Source organism: Cicer arietinum, chromosome 3 (genome assembly GCF_000331145.2).
Source record: "Cicer arietinum cultivar CDC Frontier isolate Library 1 chromosome 3, Cicar.CDCFrontier_v2.0, whole genome shotgun sequence".
NCBI classification, from domain to species: Eukaryota; Viridiplantae; Streptophyta; class Magnoliopsida; order Fabales; family Fabaceae; genus Cicer; species Cicer arietinum.
The window spans coordinates 61761246-61771774 of NC_021162.2; the positions used below are offsets into that span (position 1 = coordinate 61761246).

Below are 10529 nucleotides of genomic sequence, written 5' to 3' on the forward strand. Positions count from 1 at the left end.
AAAAAAAACTTGTATTTGGTTTTAGAAAGTAAAATAAAATACTCCTACAATTTACCAAATGTAAAAAAACTCATATGATTTTCCAGCTGTCAAAAAAATATAATTTAACAGTATAAATAAATAGGATCAAGCACTAAGCCAGTAACACAGATGACATAATAACCTTAGGCTTCAAGTTGTCATTTCAAGGAGCGAAGAAGAGATATATCTGTAGTCGCTGATCGTTGAATCGCCGATACGAATTCGATTCCTCACGAGTGCGAGTGCATATTTTCATCTGAATTCAAGATTCCACGAATCTGTATCTCTTTTTCTTAATTCAAGTTTCGCATTCAGGTTTCAATCTTTCCGATTTCTTTTTGAATTCTTTATAATTGTTTCGACTGGTGGCATCTTCGTATTTGACGTCAATGTTTTTAGGCAACTTTTTTCTGTTTCCTTTGCGACGGTGACATCCCGTTCTTCATGTTCAGTTCCATGAATCTTGATTATTCGAATGCTAGAAATCTGATCCATGAATCTTGATTATTCAAACCCTAGAAATCTTATTTAAATTCAAGTTTCTGCTGTCCATGGCTTGCCTCGATTCCAAAGAGAGATATAGAAACGATCGAAAGAAATATAAAGCTTCTAGCTCTTCTGAATTTGATATCATTATTCACTGGTTCATCTCTCTTTCTTTCATTGTCAATCCACTCTCCTTTAGATTTCTGATGTATCCATTCTTTTCTGATGCGTAATCTTGATGATTCTTGATTATTCATGTCTAAGAGTTGATAAAAATTGAAAAGTTTCCATGTGTATACTTAAGACAAGTTAGTTGCTCTGATTAGATGAAACAAAATTTAATGAATTATTGACTCTAAATGTGACTTAGAATGAGTTTTTATTCTTATGAAATTGACTTAGTATGCTTAGATGGATTCTTGACCCAAAAATGTGACTTGCAATTTAAATTTTGTATTCATATGAAATTGAGATTTATGTTTGGGTGACCCTAAATTTAATCAAGAGATAGATGCTTGACCCAAAATGTGACGTGCAATATAAATGTATGTGACTTGCAATATAAATGTTTTATTCATATGAAATTGAGAATGTATGCTTGAATGACCCTAAATTTAATCGCGAGATGGATTCTAGACCCAAAAATGTTGCTTGCAATATGAATCTTGTATTCATATGAAATTGAGATGTATGCTTGGATGACCCTAAATCACGAGATAGATACTTGACCCAAAATATAGCTTGCAATATGAATCTTGTATTCATATGAAATTGTGATGTATGCTTGGATGACTCTAAATCACGAGATAGATACTTGACCCAAAATGTGACTTAATATGAATCTTGTATTCATATGAAATTGGGATGTATGCTTGGATGACCCTAAATCACGAAATAGATACTTGACCCAAAATGTGGCTTGTAATATGAATTTTGTATTCATATGAAATTAGAATGTATACTTGGATGACCCTAAATCACAAGATAGATATTTGACCCAAAATGTGGCTTGCAATATGAATCTTGTATTCATATGAAATTGAGATGCATGCTTGGATGACCCTAAATCACGAGATATATAATTTATCCAAAATGTGGCTTACAATATAAATTTTGTATTCATATTAAATTGGGATGTATGCTTGAATGACCCTAAGTCATGAGATAAATATTTGACTCAAAATGTGGCTTGCAATATGAATTTTTTATTCATATGAATTTGAGATTATATGTTTGGACGACCCTAAATTTAATCACGAAATAGATTATTGACCCAAAAATTTGACTTGCAATATGAATTTTGTATTCATATGAAATTGGGATGTATGCTTGGATGACCCTAAATTTAATCACAAGATAGATGCTTGACCCAAAATGTGGCTTGCAATATGAAGTTTTTATTATATGTGACTCTAAATGATATGACATTTGATAAATTGGGAAAATGATATTGTGCCTCGACAAACATTAGATCGAAATTTGATATTTGAACCTAAATGATTGTAATTTAATAAAGTGGGATGACAATTGTGCCTCGATAACCATTGATGCCCAAATATGATATTTGAGCTTAGATGACACTATATTCGATAAATTGAGATGATGGTGTTAGATGCGAAATTTGATATTTGAGTCTATGTGATCCTAAATGCGTTAAATTAGGATGATGGTGCTGCGCCTCGATGACTTTTAGTGCAAAATATGATAAATTTGAATGATGGTTTTGTGCCTAGAAGACTTTGCATGTCAGATGTGATATTTGAACCTAGATGATCCTATATTCCATGAATTGAAATGATTGTGCAGTGCCCTGATGATCTTTGATCCAATATTTGATATTTGAGCAGAGATGATTCTTAATTCGTAAAATTAGAATGATGGTGTTGTGATGCGATGACCTTGGATTCAAAACTGATTTGAGCTAGATGGTCTTAAATTCGATAAATTGAAGTGATAAAAAATTTCCTCGATAATATCAAATACAAAATTTGATATTTGAGTTTAGATTGTCCTAAATTTAATAAATTAGAATGATAGTATTGCACCTCAATGATATTGAATGCAAAATATAATTTTGAGTCTAGATATTTTAAATTTGATAAATTGATATTATGGTTTGGTGCCGTAATAACTTTGGATGCGAATTTGACTTTTGAGCCTAAATGATATGAAATTTGGTAAATTGGTGAAGTTCTTAAAGAAGAGAGGATTGGCTAACTGAAGACTAAGTTGGGTTGCTCCTTCATAAAAAAAAAAAAAAAAAAACTTTTGATGAATATGAAAATGATTATATTAGAGAAGGAACTTGGTTTTCAACTGCTATTTTACAATGGAATATTTTATGAAATCATGAGATTTTTAAGCTTCACGGTGCTTGCATGGCAATGGTTCCTTGCTCCTTGATGTCTCGGGTGTTGTGGTTGCTAATGTTTCATTTATCAAGTATCAGCGCCCTTCATTTCTGCCTGATGGGTTTGGATATGGCAGCAGATTAAAGTGCCGAGTTCTCTTTCCTGCGATGAGGACAAAACAGATTTTTTTTAATCATAAGAAGAAACAGAATTTTAAATGGATGTATTTATAAATACCTTATATGCACTTCTATACCTAGTTGTCCAAGGCTCACTTAAAGTCACCCGAACAGGGAAATTATAGAAAGGAGGTGTTAGTTACAAGGGAAGGACCAAAGGTTAGTATTGAGAAGACTAGTGTGTTTCTCAAAAAATGTTGACAGGAATCTTAGAACTGTGTTGAGTGGAACGCTGGGCTTTCAAAGTACAGAGGATTTGGGGAAGTACCTTGGGGTTCCTTTTTTGCGTAACAATAGTAAAAGAGGTACTGATAAGTTTCTAATGTATAAGATTTCTCAAAGACTTAGTAACTGAAAGACAAATAGTCTCTCCCTTGTTGGTAGAGTAACCCTTGCCCATCGGTAATCCAAGCCATGCCCTCCTATGTCATGCAAATGGCTTATATTCCAAGAGCTCTCTGTGATGAAATTGATCGAAAATGTAGGGACTTTGTTTGGGGAGACACGTCGGAGCGTAGAACTTGTCATCTAAGAATAGTGGTGGCTTGGGTCTTCGATCTGCGCGGAATATGAATATGGCGATTATGATGAAAGCGGGTTGGAATCTGTGTCACAGAAGTAATGATATGTGGGTAAGAACCATCAAATTGAATATAGGTGCGGCCATGACATTATGCCTAGAATCAATTGCAAGAGAGTTGGATCCAACTTTTGGCAAGGAATCTGCAAGGGATGGAAGAATGCCAATGCAAATATCATTTGGAGAGTGCGGGGTAGAGCTAGAGTGAATTTCTGGACTGACCATTGGGTCCCAAATGTGGGGAATCCTGTGGATGTGGCCTTAACCAGCGTGTTGGGGGTGAATGGGATGTGGTCAAGCTAAGGAAGCAACTGCTCAAACTGTTATTAACTCCCTTCTAACTATTCCTCCTCCGAGCTGCACTGATGAGAAGGATTTAATAGCTTGGAAAAGTGTAAATGATGGAACCTTTTCTTCTGCTCAAGCCTATAAGTCTCTCATACCAGTGAATAATCTGAATTCTAATTCTGTAATCCCTCTGATTTGGCGTTGGAAAGGGCCAGAAAGAATTAAGTTACTTTTGTGCAAGATTGCAAAAGGAATTCTAATGGCGAATGTGAAGAGGAAACAACGAGCTATGACTGATAATGACTTGTGCCCAATATGCAAGTTAGTCCCCCTAAACATTGCTTCATGCCTTCAGAGATTGTGGATGTGTTATGCAGATTTGGAGATTTTACTGGTTGGTTGATAATGACTCAATGTTCCTGGATTCTAATTTGGAGGATTGGATTAGGTGCAATTTCACCTGCACAGGAAATTCAGCTCAGGGTGAGAGTTGGTATACTTTTTTTGCTGCTGTCTTGGATAAAATTTGGTGCACTAGGAATGAGCTAGTCTTCATGGTTATCATCCCTAATCACCATAATCTTCTTTTCCAAATTCACTACGTGGTTGAGGACATTAGAAGGTCTAGAGAGGAGGCGATTGTCATTAATGTCGGCGGCTTGAATAGGTCCAACAACTCTTTCTTGTACTGGTCTGCTCTGGAGGAAGGAGTCATGAAGATCAATTGTGATGCTGCAGTGGGACAACTAGGTGATTTTGCAGTTTGCAGGTTCAGGTGGTTTAGCGCGCGATCAACCAGGAATTCTTGTGGGGCTATGCTGGAAGTGTGGGGATTTGCTCTGGTACAGGCTGCATTATGGGCTGTGTTCAGGGAACTGCATATAGCTATGGAAAGAAACCAAATGCAGACTGTTGTGGAATCAGACTCTCTCATAGCAATAGACCTATTGAAGAAGGAATGTTGTCTTACTCATCCTAATGCTGTTTTAGTGGCTAGAATTAAAGAAATGGCAGAGCCATGGAGTTTATCTATTTTGTGTATGTTCCTACGAAAGCAAATTCATTTGCAGATTGTTTAGCAAAACATGGTTTAGCCTTCGGAGGAAATGGAGAAATCTATTGTACTGCTCCTGGGTTTCTGTTGAACTTCCTTATGGAAGATGTAATGAATATGACTATCTCTCAGAGTTAATATTATTTCTTGGTTGGGGTGTTGCCCCTCACTATTCACCAAACAAGAAGTTACAGGGTGGGAAAGAAGGGAAAGTTTGTTATATGGGGGGAGGAAAAGTAAGATATTCTTTAGGCTTAACCAATGATATCAGTGCAATTTCTTACTTTTCCAAATACATATTTATACGATGAACTATTTATTTATAAAAAAAACTCAATTATTGTAAGATTCGTTTACTTTAATATTTTTTTTTTCTATAATTATTTGTGGAGAAGGGTATTTAACAAAGAAGAGACCATAAGAGGTATCGACTGAGTTAAAAGCAACAAAATTCCACACAGATCAACTATGCTGATGAGTCAGCAATTGATAGAAAGTCACTCAACCATCCAGCTATGAAACAGAACAAGAATCTCGAGAGGAATGTTTTATGCTAGCTATCCTTACAAAATGGAGTCCACACTCTTATAAGATGCCAAATTTATAATCGAAACAGAGGAGGTGGTATCATGCCCAACAAGTTCAATAGACCTCAGTGTGAAGGGGTGTACTGGAAAAATCTCTTAACCAATTTTGGAAGATTGAATTAAGCCCAAAGCCTTAAGACTCCTGCCAAATGCAATAATGGAACAGTGCTTTTTTCTCTCAAATAAATACTAACCATTTAAGATCCTTAAAAGATTCAGTCGAAACATTAAATTAACATTCATTCAGCATAAAGTCACGTCAGCTCCTACGTTTACAAGTTGGTAATATAAAAAACATGCAATTCACCTACAACATTTTTTACAGCTCATTACATGGTTTGGACAAGATTATCTAACAGAAAATACATTCTTCAAATCTTCAAGCTGGCACGGTGATCGTCGGATATAGTCTCTTCGGAAGATGTGTCGCTATCAATAACAATCAAGTCATCTTGTTTGCTGACATGATGTTCCAGAGACTTGTTCATTTTCAGCATCCCATATTTTCTTCTTGAATAAGTTGAATAGTGAGGAGCATCATTAGACATATGAAAATCATTTTTCTTCAAACCACTCAACTGATTTTGAGGCAAAAAAGCATCAAAGCAATGCTCTGCAGGCCCCATCATCTCTGGACGAGAACTCAATGAAACAGCTGCAGATAAGTTTGGCTCTACAGACATTGGAGGAGTATTGATTGCTTCTCTGAGCCAATGTGGCAAATTATTCTTTGCAGTGGAACAATTAAATGGATAATTATTTGAATAAGAATTTTCCATGGAAATATTCAAGTTTCCTGGAGAACTGAAAAATCCCAATTCATACTTCTCTATGTTGTTGTTGTACAAAGTTCTCCTGGAATGAATAGTTGGCCCGGGACTGTGTGCGGCAGTGTTACTTAAATGAAATGATCTGGCAAGAGATTTCTTCAAGGGATTGCTTTCCCTATAAGAAAATACATTTTCATGTGATAGATTAGTCTCATCCATTGTATTTTGTCTCCAAGGACCTGATTTAAGATCTAAGAAGCAAAAGTTTCCTTGCAATGCTGCGGCTGCAGCCACCCTTTCTGCATTTGGATGCATGAAGTGTGGAACACTGATATCTTTCAGAAGTTTTAATTGTTCCTCCTCCCACCTCTCAGCAAGGTCCCATGGTACCCTTATCGGTGAAAACCGTAATCTTGGATCCCTGAGCATAGCATCCCAATTGCCCCTACCATGTCTCCTCACACCAATCCAGAGATAATCCAACTCCTCTTCAGACCACATTATAGGGTGTGGCTTGAAATTTTCTTGAAAGTTTCCTCTTTCATTAAAAACTCTTGTTTTGTTTACAATGTTGTCAAGAACTACCCTGTGCCTGAGAAGCAGTGGTTTCCGGTTCGTTGAAGACTGACCTAATCCATCTTGGACATTGTCTGTTGTCCCAATGGTTGAATTAAGTAAAGGCAATGTAAGCAAACAATTAGTGGAATCACAACCTTCAGTCTCAAGCTCCTCGGGTAGAGACAAACCCAATGAAAGAGAAATGGTCGGCACATGTTTTGGTTGATTAGTTTTAGTTTGTTGAATATTCATTCTTTCATCCGACATCATGCAACCACCTGACTGAGATTGAGTAATACTTGAGCCGACATCATCAATAGCCATTCGCTCTGAAATCGGCTGGTTATTAAAGAGGGACAGAGAACAACATATCAATAATGGGCAATGCTATCATCTTGATAATGTAATTTATAAAATAAACTTATGTAAAGAAGAAAAGGATGAGAGATGCTACACATGGGAAGCAAGACTAACAACACACAAACCATTTGATAAAAAAAAACTATCATCCTTGAGGTCAAAGATGTGAAAGAATCTTTTTGTACCTTCGTATTGCTGGAATTTAAAAATTCCAATTGAGTAACTTGATTTTCGACAATGGCCGACCTACTGCTTGTAGAGTTAGATTTGGCAACAAGAGGTTGCATCCCCACGTGAAGGGAAAGCTTATCAGCACCCAGGTTCAATTCAACAGCATGCACTTCTGTACCACATGAAAATGCTATATGAACTCTATAGAAATGCAAAAATGAATGTAAAAGCTTTCCAGAAAAATATTTATCATCAACCACAACTTTGTGTTTTTAGAACAAAACATCAGATTCATCATTTCCACATTGAAGATTAAATGACCAATAATACCTGCAGAGTTAGAAGGCATGTTAGACTGAGGTTGGTGCCTGCCAATTTTATTCATGTCATTGCACATGACATTTTGAATCGCTTCTTTCACAGAGCGTTGGGATTCTTTTAGATCCTGGTCAGCAATGGTGGAAGCGGGATGGAGATCTCTAGAATCAATATTGATAGAGATTCCTTGGCAATCCTTATTAAGATGTTGGGCTTCCCTGTGTATCAGAGACCTCTGGCTTGGAACTTCTGTTCCAGCCATATGAGAGTCGGTTTTCACTACGTCTTCCTTATGGTACAGCTGCTCTCCCATGTGTGTCATACTGTTAGAATGAATACATTCATATATGCAATTATTTTCAGTTTTTCACTGCCAACTATTGATTTTGCTATTAGATTTAGAATATGTAAAAAACTTGAAGATTATTGAGTTTGACGAAAATATACCACGTTTCAGAAACAACTCCACTAGTACATGGAGTGCCCACATTTCTCACCTGTCATAAAATAAGAAGCTAGTGTGATTTGCATTAGGCCTATGATCAATTAATTGATCGTCGAGAAGTAAATTTCAAACTTTGTCATGAATTTATGCTCTTCTTGACTTTGAATCTAATTTTACACTACTTGGAATTTTTAGTAACAAATTATAAGGTTTAAGAGAATCACCAGGAAGCCATACTTTTTCTTGAGTCTGATAAAGATCCCCTCTCTCAGAAAGCTCTGCTGATTGATTAAGGTCCGTTAGAAAAAACATAGAACAGCTTCTACAAGATGTACCATCTAGTGTTTGATTCAACGGCCTCCCTCCTTCCGAAAGCTCCACTGGTTGATTAAGGTCCGGTACATTATTTACAGGACACTCATCACAAGATGATTCGTCACCAGAAGAGAGATTAGCATTTGCAAGCATGCTCCACTTTGTTAGCACTGGAATGTTTTCTTTCTCGTGTGACAAACTGCTTTTCTTATCAGTCCCATCTTTACACTTTTTCCTTTTATAACATCGATAGGTTACCTTTTTTTCAGATTGGCTCCCACAATTATCTTTGGAGGGTGACTCAGTAAATCTATCTGTTGACTTATTCAAAACAAGAGATTCATCGCCACATGGAGCACTGAATTCTCTTGTAATTGGTGTCTCTGAGTTGATTAAATTGAAATCATTCCCAGCATCCAATTCAATTGGGAGGGAAATATTTTTTCCATTAGAACCACTGTCACATTCTACACCAGAATTTTCATCGACACAAGAATTTTTCTGCGTGTCACAACCATCCTGTGAAGCCTTCTTTATTGAGAGTAATTCACCAACATCCTTCTTAGAGTTATCCTCACATGGATATCTTGTTAAAAACGATTCCTTTGTAGTAATTATCATCTCTGTTTCATCACAATTTCCAAGCTCCATTGCTTCCAGGCCACCTTGCTTTTGAATTGGAAGTGGTGATGAATGATCTGGCTGTTTGATGCATCCAAAGCACCGCTTTTTTCCATCACTAGAATCCTATGAAATATACAGATAGAAAGATGAGTAAGCGCTTCATCATATATTCATAAGAGCTTTTATCCAATCGACGCCAAACCAACAAAAAATGAAGTTTTCTTCTATAATCAATAAAAAAATGAAGTTATCCTAACAGATGAAAGAAATCAGAAGTTGCATTACAATCTCACCGTTGATTTTTCTTCATGTTTAACTTGTGTAGATAAAGAACAATTATGGGCATCTTCACCAACAGAATTTTGGCAACAATTTCCACGGATGAAACTACTACTTTGCGAGAGCCGTTTTCTTTTGTAGGTTAGAAATACTTTGTTGCCAAACATTTATACTTATCTGAAAAGAACTCCTTCACTATTTGATGCTATGCCTCAAACAATATTGAAAGATCAAAAGGGGAATACTGGGCCAAACGAAAATAAGCCCTAATGTGCATTAGCATCAGCTACCCTGGGCCTATGGATGTAAAAATCAACACAGACAGTTAAAAGTGATAGAATAAAAGATTGAATAGATCACATCACTCACAATAATTTGGACTTATGACAGCATATATAATCGGTCTGAAAACTAAAAAAAAGCCAATTTGATGTCCTTTTTTGCATTCCTCTCCGAATTTAACTCGTAAGTTAGTTAAAACGTTCTTCATCAAGTATGAATGCATGCAAGAAGGGTAAACAAATTTTACCACAAGTACTCGAAATATCAAAATTTAAATCTCTATTATACAGATGCATATAGTGATGGTTTTTAAAATCTTAAAACAGTTTCAGTAACAGGAAATTTACATATTTAACAATTGCAGAAGCAAAAAATGGAAGCTCGCATTATTATAATCTATATAAGAAGGACTAGAAAGGCATTGAACATCATTTCTGCCAAGACAAAGAGCTAGATTCAAGAAACTCAAATAAATGCCAATCTAGTTATAGATAAGTTCAAGTCTCCGAATAAGGTAAACAGAACAAAATCTCTCAGATCTTTTTCCTTCTGCAATCTCAAATTCTGAAATACTTTGATCAACAATAGCAACAAGTGGACCATTAAGGGAAAATAAGAGATTCTCTAACATAAAATTCCATATAGAAGCAACCCCTAACCAAAGAAACTTCTAAGTTGCAATTTCAAAACAATATCTTTTTTTCTTCAATGACCATATTTACCATCAATCCTAAACAATTGTTTCCTATTTACCACATGAAGTCATACAAACTAAACTAACCATTACCAAGCCACCTCAAAGCACAAGCATGAAAATGCTCCATTTGAAACAGCAAGAAAAATTTGTACAAAAAGGGGGGG

General features: G+C 35.9%; 1 protein-coding gene across 1 annotated transcript; it reads right to left on the bottom strand.

Moving 5' to 3' along the window:
- Positions 1-5760: 5760 nt before the first annotated feature.
- LOC101500411 (uncharacterized) lies at positions 5761-9553 on the bottom strand. The gene is made up of 6 exons (XM_004492757.4): positions 9401-9553; positions 8406-9230; positions 8171-8220; positions 7736-8046; positions 7420-7577; positions 5761-7213 (listed from the first exon to the last, which is right to left on the bottom strand). Exons 1-6 carry the CDS (start codon positions 9551-9553, stop codon positions 5918-5920), a joined length of 2793 nt encoding a protein of 930 aa, XP_004492814.1. The 3' UTR covers positions 5761-5917.
- Between the last annotated feature and the right edge of the window lie 976 nt (positions 9554-10529).

What these genes read in the sequence shown, in the direction of transcription:
- LOC101500411 (XM_004492757.4), bottom strand. Translation starts at nt 9,553, where the DNA reads ATGTTTGGCAACAAAGTATTTCTAACCTACAAAAGAAAACGGCTCTCG. An exon ending in AACATGAAGAAAAATCAACG is followed by an intron (nt 9,231 to 9,400) that starts GTGAGATTGTAA and finishes TATATTTCATAG; the next exon opens with GATTCTAGTGATGGAAAAAA. An exon ending in GGAGTTGTTTCTGAAACGTG is followed by an intron (nt 8,047 to 8,170) that starts GTATATTTTCGT and finishes TCATTCTAACAG; the next exon opens with TATGACACACATGGGAGAGC.